General features: G+C 34.4%; 1 protein-coding gene across 1 annotated transcript in view; it reads left to right on the forward strand.

Moving 5' to 3' along the window:
• Positions 1-22,875, forward strand: part of COG6 (component of oligomeric golgi complex 6) — an 80,135-nt gene that overhangs the window by 40,262 nt on the left and 16,998 nt on the right. The window contains exons 13-16 of the mRNA XM_070578096.1: positions 53-170; positions 18,884-19,015; positions 19,351-19,518; positions 22,263-22,370. Of these exons, the coding sequence (XP_070434197.1) occupies positions 53-170; positions 18,884-19,015; positions 19,351-19,518; positions 22,263-22,370 (526 nt within the window). The remainder of the gene's footprint in view (positions 1-52; positions 171-18,883; positions 19,016-19,350; positions 19,519-22,262; positions 22,371-22,875) is intronic.

Genomic DNA, 22,875 nt, shown 5'->3' on the forward strand with positions numbered 1-22,875 from the left:
GAACTGAATTATTTTAGTCTGTTTTGCAACCTAAAATATTCTTTGCTTTTAGTGGCATTGTTGGAAATAGTGCAACTACATTGTTGACTACAATTGAAGAAATGCATTTGCTAAGCAAAAAAATATTCTTCAATAGCTTGAGTCTTCATGCAAGTAAATTAATGGACAAGGTATGTTTGAAAAATGCAGTTCTTAAACTATGTGATTGTGAATCTTTCATATTTAAAAATGTTGTTTTACTGTTTTTATATTGGTGACAGTTTTTTCCCATTCCATGCAGTGTTCTTTTGAGTTCTTCCTGTGAACAACAAAATTCATTTTGAGATGGCTTACTGGATCTAGGTTTATAGTCTGTTCCTGGAACAGTATATCATTGAGTCATAACTGGAGTTAGAATCTCAAACATTAGTTTCATTTTTCTTTAGTTAGCATTTTTCTGTAACCCAAAATTTATAATTAAAGCTAGCTTACTATATTTAGGTCAGGGCTAAAATGACATACAGATTGGAAGACTGGAACTCTTACTAAATGTCTTTTCTAAACAGCTTTCTTAGGTTTTTACTCTCTGATGGTCCAGCTTTGTCCTTATGAAATTTATGTTCCTTTGAATTATATACTATGAATAATTAGAAAACAAACAAGATAACCCATCCACAAAAACTAAATAAACAACAAAACTGAGACTCCTATAAGAGCTAATATTTTAAGTTAATCAAGTGTCTTGTGGCAGAACTGTAAGGAATGGGTTTATAATAATTAGATCCTTCTTTATTTTTGTTTCATTATTAAGGACTCAAGTTTTTTAAGGATTCATCACAGTACCATGCTGGCTCTTTTTTTTTTTTTTCAAATCATCCATCTCTGTCTAAGAGCCTGGTTATCTTAGGTACAAGTTTTGTAATATAGTCTAAAACAGTCAGTCACAATCCAGTCCATAGTACCTGTTGCTTTTTACATTCCTAAGCTCAGAGAAACCTTAATAGGAGTCTGCTTTCTGACCCACATTCATGACTCAGATTCTTTTGGAAAAGCAACATGAATTTGTGGAACTGGAGTATTTATCTTATATTGTTTCCTGTTTTATGTATTTCTGTTTATGCCAGAAGTTTACTAACAATTCTGGTTATATATATGCTTATATGAGTTCTTATTTAGACATAATTTTTCTAAAATCATTCATACATGATACAGACTTTGAACATGAACAAACACATGCTAGCTGATAAAGTACAAGGGCAAACACAATCAGGATCTTTTGGGCTCAGGTTGCTTTTTCTTTGGTGGAAAAGAGTCTAATAAATCAGTGATTACTATAGAATCACACGTTTATGAAAGACTTGTGCCCAGAGTGCTTTGTCTGCACAACAGGAGGTATATAATCTAAGTATACTCCTTTGCAGAGAGGGAGCTTTCCAGGGAAGGGGACTTAAGAATTGAACTTTGAAGGACACAGGGGATTTAGATAGGTTAAAAAAAGGGTGGGTAGAGGTCATCCTCAGTAGAGGAAATGAATAGAATATGCAAGAGCACAAGCTGTGAGTCCCCAACAAACAAATTTTCAATTATTTAAAAAAGTCACTTGGGAAGTGATATGGCATGTAGATAGGAGAGAGGCCAGGTTGCAGACAGGAAATTAGGGGAGCATTGAAGTAGTTTTTATGAAAATGCATCATCTAAGGCAGAGATTCTGGGAAGAGCCATGAAGGGACAGATTCTTGAGGGGTAAAGGTAAATCTTCAAAACTTGGTGACTGATTGAATGTGGGTAAATGAGAGGGAGGGGGGAGTCTAAAATAATTCCTAGGTACCAACCTGAGAATATTGATACTAATCATAAGTATTTAGAATACAGAAAGAGCATAAAATTTGAAGGATAAAGCTGACGCTATTATCTAAGTTAGAGAAGATACCCGTGGGATATCCCTCTGCAGTCAATCTGATAGGGAGCTATACATTTGGATTTAGAGAGTTTTGCGTATAAAAGAGAGTGAAATCCATGAGTTTGGATGAGGTCACAAGGAATCATGTTTAATAAGAGTAGGACTCCCAAGACACAGTCTTGGGAAACACTGACATTTAAAAGAAGGAAAGAAACCCACCCATGGTAGGATGCTGAGGGAGGATGACTGGAGAAGCAGGAGAAACCTGAAGAGAGGGTTTTATCAGAAAACCCAAGAGAATAGAGTTTCAAAAGGGGGGACATGGTTAATTACAGATACAGTATGAAGAATTCTAATAAAACAAGGACAGGTTTGTTGTCTTTGTCAATATACAGATGATCCATGACTTACTGAGAACAACTATAGTCATGGGGTGGGGACAAGAGCCAGATTACAGTATGTGGAAAAGCACATTGATGAGCATATTACCCAAGGTTTTACCAATTGGAAAACAAATGGGCCAAAGACTGAAAGTAAAATGCAATAGGCATTCTTATGAAATTTAAAAGAGAATAATAAAATGGTAAAAGGAAAGATGGAATTAGCTTTCTAGGATAAATTACAAAACAGAAAAACAAAATTTATTATTTGTTGAAAGATCAACAAAATTGGCAACCTTGTAGCAATTCTTTAACCAAGGAAAAAAGAAATTTAAAATTATGATATCAGAAATTAGAGATAATAAACAGAATGAGGATTAAAACTTATTAGAGAATATCATATTAAATTTTACCAATCTTATGCTAAAATAATCTGAAAATCTAAATAAAAAGAATAATTTTAAGACAATGTAAGTCGACAAAATATGGTTTGAAAAGAAGTGGAAAACTTGAATACACTTAGGGAGGAAAGAAAAATTATTAAAGAACATGCTGCTAGGCCTAGTTCCGATTATATAGGTTCACACCTATGCAGAACAAATAATCTTCCAGAGCACAAAAAAATATGGAAAGCTTCCCAGTTCCTTTTAGGTGGTGTAACACTGACATAAAAGCCTGTTAAAGACAATATAAAAATGAAAACCTCAAGCCAGTCACTTTTTAAGCTTTAAAAAAAGTAAAAATAGTTAAAAATACCACTAGGTCAAATTCAGCATATTAAAACTAACTGTGGGTTATTCCCAGGAATACAAGAATGTTTCAGCCTTAGAAAATATGTTAAATGTTTCAACGTTAATTAAGAAAATTTTATATTCTCATATTTTATCAAATTGTTAGGATAAAAATCTCAGTAAATAAGAAAGTAAAAGTGCTACCTTCATCATATAGCGATAGATAAAACTAACAGCAAACATAATGATTAACATAGAAGCACCAGCGATATAGTCTATTTAAATCAAGAAAGAGCAAGACAAGAATGCTTGCCAATAACACTTTTAAATAATAGAAAAACCAGATAAAGAAATGAGATAAATATTTAAAAGGAGGCGACATTAGATTATTTGTGGGTACTGTGATTGTCTACTTCAAAAACCCAAGAGAATTAATTCAAAAATTGTAGAACTAGTAAATGGATTTAGAAAGGTAATTGTTGACAAGATCAATGTACAAAAATAAATAATTTTGGGAGAGATAGCTAAGTAGGAAGCATCAGGAATCTGTCTCCTCACCTAGACTACAATTGTACCGGCAGAATTTGTCTAATATAACTATATTGGAACTCTGGAGTCTATTGAAGGCTTACAATTTCTAGGGAAAGGCTTGGACAATAAATTGCAATCAATTTTGGTCAATTTCAGCTCTTAGCGGAGTAGCAACTACCCATCTTTCACCCCCAGCCCTGTAGCAGGCAGCTGTACATTTGTTCCTGGAGCACTTGCACACAGCTTATGGAGCCAGGTTGGGCAAAAAAGACGTTGTCCTCCAGACCTCAGGAGGATCTGTGCTCTGATCACAGAGGTGTGAAGAGGAGGGTGACCATTGTTTTTGCAACCCCTCCATTGTTGCAAACACCTCATCCTCTGTCTAAAGTGACTTCCTGGGAATTTCAAGGGCAAGTGCATTTTTTTTCGTTCCCTTAGTTTTTCTCCTTTCTCTTTTATGAGCCAGACATTAGAGACTAAGACGTTCAAAAGCAACTGTATATACAGGGAAGATTAGAAAGTAACTGTGTATGTCCAAAGAAAGGAACAGGCTCAGAAAAGACCTGAGAAGACCTTAAGTGTATACTTTATGCTGATCCTTGGTGCAGAGACAGCCTACAACAATTAAAAAACAGATAACAGAAAACGACAAACCCTGGGGAAGGAACAGAATATGATTTCCAGAGTTACCAAATTACTACATACAAATGTTCAGTTTTCACCAAAAAATTACAAGGCATGCAAATAAACAGGAATGTCATATTATGGTCCATTCAAAGGAAAAAAATAAGTCAACAGAAGCTTCCTGGGAAAGATCTCATGGCAGATCTACTAGACAAAGGCTTTAAAAAAATTGGGGTAAAGATGCTCAAAGAACTAAAGGAAGATGTGGAGAAAGTCAAGAAAACAATGTACAAACAAAATGGAAATATCAATAAAGAGGTAGAGGAGCTGATCCAGTGGTGTAGTGGTTAAGTTCGTACACTCTGCTTCAGTGGCCCAGGATTTGCAGGTTTGGCTCCTGGGTGTGGATCTAGCACCACTCAGCAAGCCATGGTGTAGCAGCATCCCATATAAAATAGGGGAAGATTGGCACAGACGTTAGCTCAGCAGCAGTCTTCCTCAAGCAAAAAGGGGAAGATTGGCAACAGATGTTAGCTCAGGACCAGTCTTCCTCACACACACAAAAAAGAGTTAGAACACCTGAAAAGAAACCAACCAGAAATCCTGGAGTTGAAAAGTATAATAACTAAGATGAAAAATTCACTAGGGGAGTTCAAAGGCAGATTTTAGCAGGCAAAAGAAAGAATGAACTTGAAGATAGGACAATGGAATTATTGAATCTGAGGAATGAGAAGAAAAAAAGATTTAAGAAAAGTGAACAGTGCCTAAGGGAGCTGTGGAGCACCATTAAGTGGACTAATATATGCATTGTGGGAGTCCCAGAGGAAGGGGAGGAGGAGGAGAGAGAGAAAGGAGCAGAGATTATCTGAAAAAGTAATAGCTGAAAAATTCCCAAATTTGATGAAAGATACGAGTCTAAACATCCAAAAAGCTCAACAAACTCCAATCAGATAAACTCAAAGAGACCCATATCAAGGGGCCTGCCTGGTGGCACAGTGGTTAAGTTTGCACATTCTGTTCTGGCAGCCTGGAGTTTGCCGATTCGGATCCCAGCTGTGAACACGACACCGCTTGGCAAGCTATGCTGTGGTAGGTGTCCCACATATAAAGTAGAGGAAGATGGGCACAGATGTTAGCTTAGGGCTAGTCTTCCTCCGCAAAAAGAGGAAGATTGGCAGCAGATGTTAGGTCAGGGCTAATCTTCCTCAAAAAAAAAAAGAGACCCACATCAAGACATGTTATAATCAGTATCACATTATAATCTGAAAGCTGAAGATAAAGAATCTTGAAAGCAGCAATAGAGAAGTAGCCTGTCACATAAGATTATCACCAAATTTCTCCTCAGAAACTTTAGAGGCAGGAAAGCAGTGGCAGATACATTCAAAGTGCTTAGAGAAAAAACCCCATTACCAAGAGTTCTGTATCTGGCAAAAGTGTCCTTTAAGAGTGAGGGAGAAATTAAGACATTCCTAGATAAACAAATCTGAGGGAGTTTCTTACCACTAGACCTGCCCTGCAAGAAATGCTCAAGAGAGTCCTGCAGGGTGAAATGAAAGAATAGTAGGTAGTAACTCAAGCTGTATGATAAAATAAAGATCTCAATAGAAGTAAATACACAGGCAATTAAAAGCTAATATTGTAACAAAGGTTTATAACTCCACTTTTTGTTTTCTGTGTGATTTAAGAGACTAATATATTTTTAAAATTTATTAGTGTAAAAGCTGGTATTGTTGTAACTTTGGTTTGTAATTCCATATTTTGTTTTCTACATAATTTAGGAGACTAATACATTTAAAAGAATTATTAGTTTATATTTTGGGCCACAAAATTTCTAAAGATGTAATTTTATGACATCAGTAACCAACAAGGGTTGGGATAGAGCTGTGAAGTTTTTGTATGTTACTGATTAGCTGGTATAAATTCAAATTAGAGTGTTAAAACTTTAGTAACTTAAATGTAATTCCCATGGTAACCACAAATAGCTAAAGAATATGCATAAAAGGAAACAAGAAAGGAATTTGAATGTTTCACTTACTACAAAAAATCAACCTAAAAGAAGATAGTAATGCAGGAAATGAGAGACAAAAAAGTCTTTCAGGTATATAGAATATAAATAGCAAAATGTCTGAAGTAAGTCTCTTTTATCAGTATTTGCTTTAAATGTAAATAGATTAAACTCTCTAATCAAAAGACAGAAATTGGCAGAATGGATAAAAACACATGATCCAACTATATGCTGTCTACGAGAGACTCACTTTAGATCCAGCAACACAAATAGATTGAAAGTGAAAAGAAGGAAAAGGTATTCCATGCAAATACTAACTGAAAGAGAGCAGAGTTGGCTGTACTAATATCAGACAAAATAGATGTTGAGTCAAAAAAGTTTACAGGAGATAAAGAAGGGCATGATATATTAATAAAAGGTTCAATACAGTAAGAAGATATAACAATTATAAATATTTACATACCTAATGACAGACCAGCAAAATATATGAAGCCAAAAATGATGGAATGCAAGGGTGAAATAGATCTACAGTAATAGTTGGAGACTTCCATACCCCACTTGCAATAATGGATACAACAACCAGACAGAAGATAAAGAAATAAGAGACTTAACACAATAAATCAACTGGCTCTAGCAGACATATAGAGAACACTCTACCCCACAACAACAGCATGCACATTCTTCTCAAGTGCTCTTGACTCATTTTCCAGGATAGACCGTATGTTAGACCACAAATTAAATCTCAGTAGATTTAAATAAATAGATATCATACAATAATCTTCTCTGACCACAACAGGATGAAGTTTGAAATCAGTAACAGAAGGGGACTGTAAAATTCACAGATGTGTAGAAATTTAACACATTCTTAGCCAACCAATGTATCAAAGAAGAAATAATGGAAATTAGATACTACTTAGAGACAAATGAAAATGAAAATGCAGCAAGCCAAAACTTATGGAATGCAGCAAAGGCAATGTCAAGGGGAAAATTTGTAACTATAAGTACTTAATTTAAAAAAAAGAAAGATCTCAAATCAACAACCTAACTTTACAACTTAAGGAACTGGAAAAAGAACACACTAAACCCCAATCTAGCAGAAGGAAAGAAATAATAAACACTAGAGATAAGTGAAATGGAGAATAGAAAAGCAATAGAGAATATCAATGAAACCAAAATATGGTTCTTTGAAAATATCAACAAAATTGACAAACCTTTAGCTAGATGGAGTAAGAAAAAAAGAAAGAAGACTCAAATTACTAAAATCAGAAGTGAAAGTGGGGACATTACTACCAATTCTACAGAAATAAAAAAGATTTTAAGAGAGTGTTATTGAACAACTGTATGGCAGCAAATTGGATAACCTAGATAAAATGGACAAATTCTGAGAAACACAAAAGCTACCCAGAATAAATCATGAAGAATTAGAAGATTTGCAGAGACCTATAACTAGTAGAGAGATTGAATCAGTAATCAAAAAATCTCTTCCCAAAATAAAAATCCTAGACCTGATGGCTTCACTGGTAAATTCTACCAAACATTTAAAGAAAAACTAATATCAGTCCTTCTCAAACTTTTTCAAAACATTGAAGAGGAAGGAACACTTCTTAACTCATTCTATGAGGCCAGCGTTACGCTGATACCAAAGCCAAAGACACTACAAGAAGAGGTAACTGCAGACCAGTATCCTTTATGAATATTGATGCAGAAATCAACAAAATACTAACAAACCCAATTAAGAAGCATATTAAAAAGATTATACACCATGACCAAGTGGGATTTATTCCTGGAATGCAAGGATAGTTTGGCATATCAAAATCAATGTAATTACCACATTAATAGAACAAAGAAAAAGACTCACATGATCATCTCAATTGATGCAGGAAAAGCGTTTGACAAAATCAACTCCGTTTTACGATAAAAACACTCAAGAAACTAGGAATAGAAGGAAACTGCCTCAATGTAGTAAATACCATCTATGTAAAACCCACAGCTAACATCATCCTCAATAGTGTAAGACTGAAAAATTTTTTTTTAGGATCAGGAATAAGGCAAGGATGCCCACTTCTATTCAACATATCACTAGAAGTTCTAGCCAGAGTAATTCATTAAGAAAATGGAATAAAAGGCATCCACATTGGAAAGGAAAAAGTAAAATTATCTCTGTTTGCACATGATATGATCTTATATGGAGAAAACCCTAACATACCACCAAAGAAACTTGTTAGAACTAACAAATGAATTCAGCAAAGTAGCAAGATACAAAGTCAACACAAAAGTTAGTTGCATTTCTATATGCTAACAATGAACAATCCAAATAGGAAATTTAAAAAACAATTCCATGTACAATAGCATCAAAAAGAATAAGAATACTTAGGAAGTAACTTAAGCAAGGAGATGAAAGATTTGTACAATGGAAACTGCAAAACATTGCTGAAAGAGATTAAGGAAGACGTCAATAAATGGAAAGTCATCTCATATTCATGGATTGGAAGACTTAATATTAAGATGTCAGTACTACCTAAAACAACCTACGAATTCAATTCAATCTCTATGAAAATCTCAATGACACTTTTTGTAAAAAGAGAAAAACTCACCTTAGAATTCGTATGGAATCTTTAATGACCCTAAGTAGCCAAAACAGTCTTGAAAAAGAAGAAGAAAACTGGAGGACTGACAGTTCCTAATTTCAGAACTTCCTATAAAGCAATAGTAATGAAAACTGTTTGATGCTGGCATAAAGACAGACATATAGAACAATGGAATAGAATAGAGAGCCTAAGAATAAACCCTTGCATACATGGTGAAATAATTTTTGACAAGAGTGCCAAGACCATTCCATAGGGAAAGGACAGTCTTTTTCAACAAATGGTGCTGGGAAAACTGGATATCCACATGCAAAAGAATGAATTTGGACCCTTATCTAACACAATATACAAAAGTTAACTCAAAATGGATCAAAGACTTGAATGTAGACCTAAAACTATAAAACTCTTAGAAGAAAACAGGGCAAAAGCTTTACAACACTGGATCTGGTAATGATTTCTTAGATATGACACCAAAGGCACAGGCAACAAAAGAAAAAACACAAATTGGACTTTATGAGAAAGATTTAGTACATTAAAAGGCACTGTAACAGAGTAAAAAGTCAACCCACAGAATGGGAGAAAATATTTGTACATCATGTATCTGATAAGGGATTAATATCCAGAATATAAAGAGAACTCCTAAAATTCAACAACAGAAAAACAGCCTGATTCAAAAATGGCCAAAGGACTGGAAAAGTCATTTCTCCAAAGAAAATATACAGATGATCAATAAGCACATGGAAAGATGCTCAGCATCCCTAATCATTAGGGAAATGCAAATCAGAACTACAATAAAAACCTACTTCACATCTATTAGGATGGCTACTATCAGAAAAACCAGAAAGTTACAAATGTTGGCAGGAATGTGGAGAAATTGGAACCCTTGTACACTGTTGGGGGGAATGTAAAGTAGTATATAGCTCCTGTGGAAAACAGTATCACAGTTCCTCAAAAAATTAAAAATAGAATTATCATATGATCTAGCAATTCCATTTCTGAGTACATATCCAAAATAACTGAAAGCAGGGTCTCCAAGAGATGTGTGTGCAGCTTTGTTCATAGCAGCATTATTCACAGTAGCTAAAATGTGAAAGCAACCCAAGTGTCCATCAGTGGATGAGTGGATGAGCAAAATTTAGTATATACATACAGTGGAATATTATTCAGCCTTAAAAAGGAAGGAAATTCTGACACATCCTACAACATGAATGAAACTTGAGGATATTATACTAAGTGAAATAAGCCAATCACAAAAAGAGAAATACTGTATGATTCCACATATGTGAGATACTTAGAGTAGTCAAAATGGTAGAGACAGAAACTAAAAATTGTGGTTGCCAGGGACTGGGAAGTCGGGGGATGGGGACTTATTGTTTAATAAGTATGGAGTTTCAGTTTACAAAATGGAAAGAGTTGTGGTGATGGTGATGATTGTACAACTTTATGAATATCTAGTACCACTGAACTGTACACTTAAAAATGGTTAAGATCGTTAAATAAATAATTTCCTAAATGCCAGCTCACAAGTTACACTAATGACTGATTCACTCTTTTTCTGCCAGGCTGTGATCTGTCATTATCTTGCCATTATTTTTAAATCTCTTGCACTCTTGTAATTTTATCACGTTCACTTTGCAAAACCACCCTGGATTCATACAACTACTCAGTTTCTTCTTTGTATTCTGTGACTGCTGAGCACTGCTAAAGAAAATCATATAATCAGCGGGCTATAGTCACTAAAATTCACTCTCCATCAGTGAAGCCCTCCGTGATGTCCAGCATTTCTACATGTTCTTAGGCCAGCCACTTATATTCACTGAACTTTCACCTGTTTCCTCAAATCTTCCATACTACCTGCTACCAAAAGTGCCAACTTTTGCTAACATTGGATAATAGGCATTTCAAAATGTCTTTGCCAATATGATGATCAAAAAGTGCTATCTTATTCTTTTTTTATTTGGATTTTGGTGCTTCTAGTGAGAATGAACATTCTAAAATATGTTATTGGCTGTTTGTAAATTGCTTATTCATGTCCTTTGCCATTTTCCTACTAGGTTGTGTCTTATTATTATTTTTTAAATTTTTTATACCTTGAGAATATTAACTCTCATATATATTGCAGATATTTTCTCCAAGTCATCATTTGCCTTGTAAAATTGCATATGGTGTTTTTTGACATGTCACTTTTAATTTTTGCGTAGTAAAACATAACATTTTTTTCTTTATTGTTTCTCCCTTGGGAGCATGCTATGCTTGAAAATTTCCCCACAAACATTTAGAATTTAATATGTGCTAAAGTTAGCGTCTATCAGTGGGAAAATGTTAGATTATTTAATAAATTCATTGAAATGTATGCTCTTGGGTTGTTGTGTGGTTTCACTTTTATATCAAATTTTTAATCTACCTGAAGTTTATTTTTGTCCATGCTAGGAAGGAAGGATCTTATTTATTTTTCCCAAGTAATTATCCATTTATTTTATTTCATATTTGCTCAAAAACTCCCCACTGGGGCTGGCGCTGTGGCCGAGTGGTTAAGTTTTCGTGCTCCGCTGCGGCGGCCTAGGGTTTCACTGGTTTGGATCCTGGGCGCAGACATGGCACCACTCGTCAGGCCACGTTGAGGCGGCATCCCATGTGCCACAACTAAAAGGACCCAGAACTAAAAATACACAACTATGTGCTGGGGGGTTTTGGGGAGAAAAAAGCAGGAAAAATAAAAACAAGATTGGCAACAGTTGTTAGCTCAGGTGCCAATCTTTGAAAACAAACAAACAAACAAAAAACCCCCACTAAGTTCTTATATATTTTATTTCTCTTGTAAAGTTAAAATGAAAGTTTCAAGAAAGTAGGAAAGTATAATGAATAATAAAAGCAAGTTTTGAAGGTGGCATCTTCCAATTAAAACTTAGAATAAAATAGGATAAAAACAGGGAAAGAAAGAAATTGTAATTTGAATATATTAAGTGCCAATTAATACTGCAGCCTATGTGAGTTTACAGCAGTGAATGAGTTTTGACTACTATTATTGTTTAGCGTTGTCATTATTACCAATAATGTGCCTTGAAATGTTTTTCTCAGATATGAATTGGGCCACATTTACGGATATTTTAACATTAAATTGAGATTGGAATATGATACTGTTTACAGGTTGTGTGTTGCTTAGATCTACAACCATTTCAGATTTCTTTCAAGAATTGTCTTCTTTTCAGCAAATTTTAATGTTCCATATTTTATATAATTACATCTTGTAATCCATTTGCTTCTTCTAAAAAGATTCTAGCCTTATGAAGAAAACAACACTTACTGCAGAAAAGTCTTCATTAGCAAAACCCCCAAGTGGAAATTTTTAATAGAATTTTAAGTGGATAGTAAAATTGTTGGGAGAATAGCTTTTAAACTAAAGGTATAGCCAGAGATGAGCTCTTTTCATATCATTCCTTCTGTGCTTTTAAAAAGACGTATTTGGGAGCTAGTTATTTATCTAATATGAAAAAAAAAAAATTCAGGGACATCGTTTTATTGAAAGATGTACTTTTTCCCTACCAAAGCAGTTTGAAGCACTTGAGTGTTCAAGTATGTGTTCTCCCTTCCTTATCAGTCTCTCCTGAAACCTTCACAGCTGTAGATCTTGCTAAGTCTAAAGGGAATATGTATGTGTACTGCAAAAGACACAATGCCATAGCAATTTAAGCTGGACAAACTTTGTCTGAAATTCTTTTCGCTGTAGTAAATAGTACAATTCTAATTCTAAAGGATATTGTATGTCATAAATGAAACCCATACCAGATTAAAAGTAGTCAGGATTAATTTGCTCAGCCCTCTGAGAAAAACCTAAATGGTCCTCTAAGTAAATTGTGCTTTAAATTCTAGGATATGGTTGCTGTTTAGAATCTCTTTTTACTGTTCAGAGTGTAGTACATGGAGCAGCAGCTTGGGCAGCACCTAGGAGTTGTAAGATATGCAAAAATCTCAGGCCCCACCCCAGACCAAGTGAATCGGAATATGCATTTTAACAAGATTCCCTGGTTGTTCCTATGCAGGTTAAGTCTGGGACGTGCTGTTCTAGATGAGTAATTGGAATTTTACATTATTCCTTACAGATTGTTCTACTAGGGAAAACAAACAAAAACAATGTTTTCAGCTAAAATGCTTTTTAAATAAAAGTATGTGAAATAAAAAGTTATAATTAGAAGGTATTTCAAATGTTAGTTTGCACTCTTAAATTTATCTTCAATAATTTTGTTGACTTAATTTCAATTCCATAAATAAATAAGGCAAGAGGAAACTTTTGGAGGTGATGGATATGTTTATGACATAGAATGTGACGGTGGTTTCGTGGGTGTGTACTTATCTCCAAACTCATCAATTATATACGTTAAATATGTACAGCTTTTTGTATGTCAATCAAACTTCAATAAAGTGGTTTTTTAAAAAAACTTAAGTTCCATTTATTGTCAATTACTGGAACATATATGAATTTCGATAGAACAAAAGGAGTCTACATATAGAATGAAGACATTGATTTAAAAGTATGAGGGGTTGTTTTTTGGTTGATTGGTTTTTTAAAATTTTTTTGAAAGCAAATGGGTGAGTGGCTTGACAAGCTACAGAACAGAAAATTGGAGGACCTTAAGTGGAAGATATTTAAAAGGATATAACTAAAGTTGGCAGTGGAATGGGGTTGTGAAACAGCTTTTGTTTTTTTTATGGTGCAACCTTTTCATTTTTCTCTAATAAAGTCAGAGAATCTATCCGCAAAAGGGATAGAAAGTGTCATAGTAAATAGTCGCAGGAAGAATGAGAACTCTGTTTAGTGTTAGAGCTCTATACTTTTCAAAAAAGAGAGGTTCTAATATGTGGAATATGAGGTTTTCAGTAGACTAAATGCTTTTAAATGTGAAATTTTTCTTTACACTTCAACTTTATCAATTAGAAGATGTACATAAAAATTACGAATATATCTTTCATAAAGCTCTTGAGTATTATTAATGATCACTTTGTTTAGGAATTTTGGATATTTTTATAAAACAATTCTCAGTATTTACGTAATACAAATAAAAAGATCAAATGAACTTTCTTTTTAAGTGAAGATAAAACTTACAGTACACAAATCTTAAATGTACCGTTCATTGAATTTTTGTATTTGTATATATTCATTAATCACCACCCAGATCAAGATATAAAATGTTTCCAGAATCTCAGAAAGCTGCTTCATGCCTCTTCCCAGTCAGTACCTGCCCCAGGTAGACCTCTGTCTGACTTCTGTTTCCTCTTTTTGTGTGGTATTTAAATTCACATAAATAGATTTCATGCAGTTGAACTCTTGGGGCTGACTTCTTTCATTTGACATTATATCTGTAAGATTCATCCATGTTGTATGTAGCAGTAGTTCACTTTTTAATCATTGTGTAATCATTGCGTTATATAAATGCACCACAATTTATTGATGGACATTTGGATTGTTTCTAGTTCTTAGGTATTAGAAATAAAGCTCCTGTGAATATTTTTGTACATGTCTTTTGGTGGACGTCAGTTTTCATTTCTCTTGTGTGTGTGCACACAAATGGGATGTCTGGGTGATAGGGTTGATAGCTTTAGTGGGTACTGCCAAGGACTTCCGCAGAGTGATTTTACCAATTTCCTCCAACAGAAATGTGTGGAAATTTCAGTTCCTCCACATTCTCTCCAGTACTTGTGTTAGGCTTTTTTATTTTAGCTATTGCGGAAGTTGTGTGGTGGCATTTCATTTGTGATTTTCACTTTTCTGAGGACTAATGATGTTGAACAGTTTTTCATTTTATTGGCTGCTGGATATACTCTTTTGAAGTCTGATGCCCAATTTCTATTAGATTACCTGTGTTTTTCTTACTGATTTGTAAGTGTTTTAAAAAAATCTGTTCTGGATACAAGTTCTTTATGGGATAATAAGCATTGCAAATATTTTTTCCCAATTTTGACCTGTCTTTTCACTCTCTTAATGGTGTATTTTGATGAATAGTTTTTAATTTTAATTCAGTTCTGTATACTAATCTTTTATTTCATGGTTATTCATTTAGTCTTTTTCTATCACAAGGTCTTGAAGTTGTTCTTCCATGTTTCTTCTAAGAAGTTTTATTGTTTTGGCTTCCACATTTAGGTCTTTGATCTATCTCAAATTAATTTTTGAGTATGGTGTGAAGTGGAGGTTAAGGTTAATTTTTTTTCCATATGGATAACTGGTTGATCCAGCACCATGTATTATAAAGACAATCTTTTCCCACTGAATTACAGTGGAAACTTTGTTACAAATCACCTGTGTATGGATTTGTTTTGTAACTGTTTTATTCTGTCCCCATTGGTTTATTTGTCTGTCCTTGCTCTGGTACCACACTGTTTTAATCATTCTAGAACTTTATGTGGTGCCTTGATATCTAGTATATCAAGTTTTTTTGGCCTTGTATATCTTTTGTTAGATTTATTCTTAGGTATTTGAGGGTTTCTTGATGCTATTTTTTAAAAAATGTTCTGCTTTTTAAATGTTTTTGTTTTGCTTTTTAAATGTTGTTTTCCGCATATGTGATGGTAGTATGTAGCATATAGTCGATTTTAAATGTTGACTGTGTCTCCACACACCTTTAAGGCATTTGGTTTTTAAGTGCTAGGGTAAGCCATTGAATATTAAAGAGCTTAATGAGAAGGTCTGACCTCTTTGTTTATTTTTAAAACATTTTAAAAAGAACATTGTGGCTGCTATGTGCTCAGTAAAAGGTCGAGTTGGGGGAACAAATTTCAAAGCAAGGAGGCCACTTTAGGAGACTCTTGGAATGGACCAGGCAAAAGATGATAGCCATAGCATTGGGATGGTGAGGAACAATTGTGTTTGGAATGTATTTTAGTAGTATGGAGCTCATTGATCAATTAGATGAGGAAAGTGTGAAGAAGAAAAATCAGTGACTACTCTTGAGTTGTTGGTCTGATTAATTAGATAGCATTAATGTATTTAAAGTTTACGTTAATGTAAAGTTAAGCAAATATTCCCATTCATTTAATATTCGTAAAGCAAAAAGTGATAAATTAGTTGTTGTTCCTACTCCCTTTTACATATAATAGATACTTAACATTCTTTAGAAGTTTTTTTTTTTTTCTAATGAGGTAGTGGAGACATCAGCTTTTGGTAGTAAAAATTTTGGTAAAACAAAAATGTTAACCTTACAATGTAATACTAATTTCTATGCTTTTAAAATCTTAATTTACAATTTAATATGTCTAAGTTTACTTGTGCTTAAGCTTATATTGGAGCCCATGAGTGGGCTTCTATTAATCCTAAATGGGTTGTATAATTTTCCATGTGTTTATCTTTTCCTTGGAAAACAAACAATACCTTCTATGAAATTCTTAAAGGATGTTTGCTTTCTCCCCCTTCCTCACACCCTCATTACATATAAGAATCACTGGTTTGGAAAACTTAAGGCAGGTGAGTCACAAGGTATAAAATTAGCTAGCAAAATTTCAACATAACAGAAGATTTAGGCAGGAAGGATGCTTTATGTAAACTTGAAGAAGCCATCATCTTTGTTGTAAGATACTGGAGCCATTAGCACAGGTAGATCTCAATGTGGTGATGATCTTAAGAGCTTTTAACAACACTTTATCATAGATTCTGTACGATCTATATAATATCCTCTTTGAAGAAAATTAACTTTTTTTTGCTATTCTTAGATGTCTTAAGTGATTTTTGTTCCCCTCTCCCTCCATTACTGCCTTCTTTTATGTTAAGTAAATATTTTCTAGTGCACTACTTTTAATTCTTTTGTTTATTTAAATATGTGTGTGAATGTGTATATATAAAATATATATTATGTATACATTTAGTTATTTTCTTGGTTATCATCTCTGTTTATAGCAATCTAGTTTGGAAAAATACCAAATTCTTTTCATTAATATACAAAAGCTTTGCTCCTGTATAGCCCTGTTCTCCACTTCTTTTACACTATTATTGTTACAAATTATATCTTTCTACATTGTGTGCTCATCAGCATAGGTTTGTAATTTTTGCTTCATGCAGTTATCTTTTAAATCGGGGGAAAAAAGGAGTTATACACAGAAAGTACATCAATACTGTCTTTTATATTTACCTATGTTGGAACTTTTACTAATGTTCTTTATTTCTTCATGTGAATTTGAGTTACTGTCTAGTGTTCCTTGATTTTATCCTGAAGAATTTCCTTTAATATTTCTTATAGAACAGGAGAAGTTTTGTTTTTGTTTATTGGGAATGTCTTAATTTCTCCTTTATTCTTGAAGAATAATTTCACTGAATATAGAATTCTTGGTTGACAGTCTATTTCTTTCAGCCCTTGAATGTGTCATCCAGTGCCTTCAGGCTTCCATGTTTTCTGATGAGAAATCAGCTGTTAATCTTATTGAGAATGTTTTGTTCATAATGTTACTTTTCTCATTACTTTCAGATTCTTTCTTTGTCTTTTGACACTTTGATTATGATGTGTCTCAGTATGGATGTATTAAAGATTATTCTACTTGGAATTCATGAATTTCTTGCATGTTTACATTAATTTTTTTAATCAAATTTGTGAAGTCTTCTGTTATTTCTTCAAATATTCTTTCTGCACCCCTGCCTTCTGAGATCTCCATTGTACTTATGTTATTGATGGTGTCCCACAGGTCTCTGAGGCTCTGTTAATTTTCTTTTATTTTTTCCTTCTGTTCCTCAGACTGCATAATCTTAATTGACCTATCTTCAAGTTCACTGATTCTTTATTCTGCCTGCTCAAATCTGCTTTTGATTCCCTGTGGTGAATTTTTCATTTCAATTACTGTGCTTTTCAACTCCAAAATTTTTATTTGGTTATTTTTTATTATTTGTGTCTCTTTATTGATATTCTCTATTTGGTGAGATATTGTTCTCATACTTTCCTTTAGTTTAATAACATAATTTCCTTTAGTTCCTTGCACATATTTAAAATAGCTGATTTAAAGTCTTGGGCTAGTAATTCCAACATCTGGGCTTCCTCAGGGAAAGTCTATTGACTTTTTTTTCTATGCATGGACCTTATTTTTTTGTTTGTTTGCATGTCTCATAATTTTATTGTTTTGATTGCTTTTATGAAGGAGGATGGGTTTTCAGAGGTCCATACTTTTCCATTTCTGCTGATGTCACTTAAGTATTAACTTTTATACATAAAATATTCTTAATATAAATCCTGGGGTATTTTAAAATTTTTACGTCTTTCTGTCTTCCTGACGCAAGACTATAGTCTCTTACATGGATTCTAAGTACCAAATTTTGTTTCATTTACGAAATCTGACTGTATTAATATAATAAATACTCTGAAAAATATTATTGAAAAAATTCATAGGCACATGTTCTTGGATATTGTGATGCCAGCAAGTAGGGATAATAAACTCAGCATACTTCCAGTTAGTAAGTGCCAGGTACTCTACTCAGCAGCTTAGATGCAACGATTTCATTTAATCCTTGCAGAATCCTTCTGAAGCTCTGAGCAGTTAAATAACTTTTCCAGGGTCACACAACTAGTATGTGGTAGATCCAAAATGTAAAATTACTCTCTTTAACTCCAGAGCCCAAGATTGTGTGACGGTGTTATATGGTTTTGGGGAAGTGTGTGACCCATAGACCAGTCTTCTGAAAATCACCTGTGGTGCTTGTTGAAACAGAGATTCCCAGACCCCAAACCTATATATACTGAACCAAAATATTTGAGATTTGGGCCTGAAGGTGGGTGATGATTCTCAATTATGTTATAGTTGGGAAAGCGCTGATCTCTGGATTGCTTTTTTCTTATGACTTGGGTTAAAAAACAAAACAGCCCATTTCAAATCCATATGAAAATATAATTCTACAAAGACCACTAAGTTTCCTTAAAATATTTTGAATTTTAGAAGTACAAATTCTCTACTTCTAATTATGATGTATTAATTCTGAGATAATCTAACAAAAAACTTTTGTGTCATTTTCTGAGCTGGTTAGTATAATATAAAATAAGCTATTGAAAAATTGTAGATTTTGTAAAGTGTCAGCCAATGCTTTACATCTTTTATATGTATTATTTTATTGTGAACTGGCATTTATTTATACATTCAGGTTTAGTGGAGAAATATAAGCAGTGGATAACCATCCCCTATTTTAGGTTGAACTCCCACCACCTGATCTTGGACCAAGTTCTGCCTTAAATCAGACACTCATGTTGTTGCGTGAAGTTTTGGCATCTCATGATTCTTCAGTCGTACCACTGGATGCCCGTCAAGCTGATTTTGTGCAGGTGCATTGTAAATTCGTTTTTAATGATTGCTTATTGCTCCTCTATTGTACATTCTGTTGAGATTCTGGCATTTTATAACCCATATATTTCGATAATCCTTCTCATTGATTTTTCCTTCGAATATTAAACAAATTCTCTTTGATTTAAAAAGTATTCAATGATGCTCATTTTTAAAACTATTATGATTATTGTACCATTTAATCTTTTTCTTCTGCGCTTCTGTAAGTTGGCCCCCTTCCAGTTAGTTTGGCATTCATTCTGAAGTGCCATTAACCCAGGCCTGTATCACTGTTTGGGAAATAAAGAATAAGTTTTATTTTATTTTTTGTTTATAGGTTTTATCATGTGTCTTGGATCCTCTCCTCCAGATGTGTACTGTATCAGCCAGCAATTTAGGCACAGCTGACATGGCCACTTTCATGGTCAATTCACTATATATGATGAAGACAACATTAGCTCTGTTTGAATTCACTGACAGACGTCTGGAAATGCTACAGTTTCAGGTTAATTTTGCTATAAAATGATTGCTCACTGTGATGGAATCTTTTTTCTATGTATGATCTCAGTTACTGGCTTTAACCTAATTTCAATGACTTAATTCCTATAAATCCCTTGTTGTAATCTGATGGAAGGCCACACACACACACACTCACACTCACGCTCATACTCTCAGTATTTCAGTTTTGTTTTGGAGAAGGCAGAATATGTGATGGGTAAGATATTTTATTTAAACCATAGTATGTGATGGTAGAATGAAGCTTTTCTAATGTATGCAGATTTCAGTTTCTCAACTGTGAATAATATGCTATATTTTTCAAGCTGTGTAGCTAGTGCAGAAAGTGTTATAGAGGACAGATATATTTTTATCTATGTGTAAACCAGTGTTAGGCAAAACATTACAATTTGTTATACCAGTCACTCTAGTCCTGTAAACCAAATGGTATCTCTTAAGAGTCTGTAAATGGCTAAAACAAAGCCATTTATAATATTTATCAGATACTTGGCTTCTGATTTTGAAATAGCAATTTTTGGGGAGATAGAATGTTTCAAAAAAACTCTGAATGTTCTGTATTATCACAAGTGTATAAACAGTTTTTCAATGACTATAGTAAAAATTCATTTGTAAGGTTTTGGGGTTTTCTGAAGAATGAGTTTTGACACATCTAAAGTTTTGATATTTTATAATTTCTAATTCCTTTTTTTAAAAGAAATATAAGGAAGTATGACTGATTTTCCTTATTTGCATAAATTTTTGTTTTATGTGGAATAATAGAATTCTTTTTTAAAACAAATTCATTGATCTTTACTGTATTCATCAATAATTCAACCCCAAACTCTCTGCCATTTGCCTAAATCTTTTCTCAAGATGTTCAGATACATTGGGTGTTCATCAATCTATTTTATCACCAATTATCTGCATTTCTTACATATTCCATAGTCACCTTTTGCCTTTTAGGAGGACAAGCCCCACTGTGTAAGCGCTTATTGATCCTGTACTTGCATCACGCTTGCTGTTGGGCTCTTGGCCAATGTTAGTTCCATGGACCAGCCCATAGTCACTGTGAGAGGATCAGATGAGGATGTGGTTGCTGGAAGGCATAGTTTATTTGTGCCTTGCACAGTAACGCTTCACCTTGTTAAGTTGAAGATACTTAATTGTCAGACCTTTTCTATCAATCATCTATTAATTTTCTTCTGCTCCTACTTTGCTTCTTCTAGTGTTTCAAGTAAGAAATCCAGGCCAGTCTGATTTTCTCTTGTTTGTGGTAATGTATTCTATCCATCTGGAAGCTTGTAAGGATTTTCCTTTGAGTTCAAATATTTCCTCAGGATATTTTTTCGTATTTCTCTCTTTCCGTCATTTCCATCTTGGACATTGCAGAGCCATTTCAATCTGAAGGTGCAACCCTTTCTTTCGCTCAATAAAGTTTTCTCTTATTTTTAATTAATTATTACTCCATCTGTTACTTTTATATTCGGAATCTTCTGTCTTTAGTTGGTTTTATCTCCTGATTCTGTTTTCTAATTTCTTTTTAAATCTCTTCACTTTATTTCTTTGATGTTTTCTCTGTATTATGTTTCTTCTGTTATCCTCTCAGATACTAATTTGGTTCTTAGCAGTAACTCTTTCATTAAATGTTTACATTTGCACATCTTGTTTTTCTTTTATTTCTAGTAAGTCTAGTAAGTAAGGGCTCTATTGTACTTTCTTGAGCATTCACTTAAAAAAACAATTAAAGTACTCTGCGTCTTTTGTTCCCTCAGGGAAAGATGCTTGTTCAGATTATTCAGTGGGTTTCCTCTTAGAAGCTACTCACCTCTTTTATACCAGTTGTAAGTTGTTTAGATGGAGGGGCTCAGCTGTTGGAGTTCCGTGGACAGTGGCAGGCATTCAGATGGTAACAGCACAGTTAGTAGTGTACTGTGCCGTTGGCAAACAGACTGGTAAAACTGCGGGAACTTGTGGTGAGGAATAGAAGGAAGAACTCTGGACTCTCAGGCCTGTACTGGTAAAGTAAGGGAGCAGCAGACTTCTTCCCACTAGGGAGTTCTTCAACCCATCAGGGTAGTCCCCTTCTGTGTCTTCTGCCCCCATTAGCATTAGGTGGCTTCCCAAAAGATGGCACAAGGCAGCTGAGCACATATAACTCACATCTCCTAGCCAGGTCTTCTTAGGCAGTTTCTGAACTGAAGTCTTTGACCAATCTTCTGCTGGGTCCTCACCTCTCCCCTAGTAGTCAAAGACCTGCGTTCTCCTCAGAAAAGCTTATTGCCTCAGCCCCAAAGGGATTTCCTCCCGGCTTCTCCAGATGGCATATTTGATTGAGTCAGTCCAGCAAGTGGGGAGGGTGAGGGAGCATGGAGGTCAGGAACATCAGGCCTTCTCCTTCCCAGAATTGTTCCTAAATATTTTATTTTACACTGTTCTTGTTTATTAGCGTTTTTTGTTTGTGTTTTGCTTATTACCAGCTTCAAAGAGCTGGGAAGCAACTCAAATGTTTTGACTGGTGGCTAGTCCTGGAATCCTCCTTGGTTATCATTTTTTAAGGTAAGACTTTCTCTTTCTTTTATAGGAGGACTTCCTCTTTGGGGGAAGGAAAAGCCTTTGTTATAGAAGCAGCCCCTGTGCCTCAGAGCCACTGCAGGGAACAAGTCCGTGATGAAGACCTAAGACTCCAGGATAGTCCACTTCTGCTGTCATCGGTCTTCTTTTAAAACATTTTCTTTCTTTTGTGTTTTATTTTAGATTGAAGCACATTTGGACACACTTATAAATGAACAAGCTTCTTATGTTTTAACTAGAACAGGCTTGAGTTATATCTATAACACTGTACAGCAACATAAACCTGAACAGGTAAGCACATGGATGTTCCTAATTAGAGAAATGCACATGTTTAGAGTTTGTCAATGAAAATAATCTATAAATGAAAATTTTGGGTGAGTTTATTCTGAGTTAAAATGTGAGGACCATGGCCCGGGGCCTTTCTTCCCAAAGGAAGAAAGGGCACCAAAGAAATGGGGTGTACAGAGTGGTTATATACCCCCAAAGAGGAGGTTTCACATATGATTGAAATGTCGCTTTAACAATAGTCGTGAGACTGCTCTGTCGGCACAGTGATTGATGGACACAGCAGGTAGTAGGTCTGCTGTCTTAGTGGACATAGCAGGGTGGTAGGTCTGTTGTCTCGAGCTGGGTGGTCACAAGTGAGCACAGCAATCAGTTCCTAGCCTAAAGAAAGTTTCTTATCCTTAAGGAAATGCCAATGTGGGGGGAAGTTGCACCTTTATCTGAAGAGCATTTGTTCTTAGCATAGGAAATGTTTAAAGCAGATATACAATGCATGCTCAACAGCCACGTC

This window comes from Equus przewalskii, chromosome 16 (assembly GCF_037783145.1).
Source record: "Equus przewalskii isolate Varuska chromosome 16, EquPr2, whole genome shotgun sequence".
In the NCBI taxonomy this organism is placed as follows: Eukaryota; Metazoa; Chordata; class Mammalia; order Perissodactyla; family Equidae; genus Equus; species Equus przewalskii.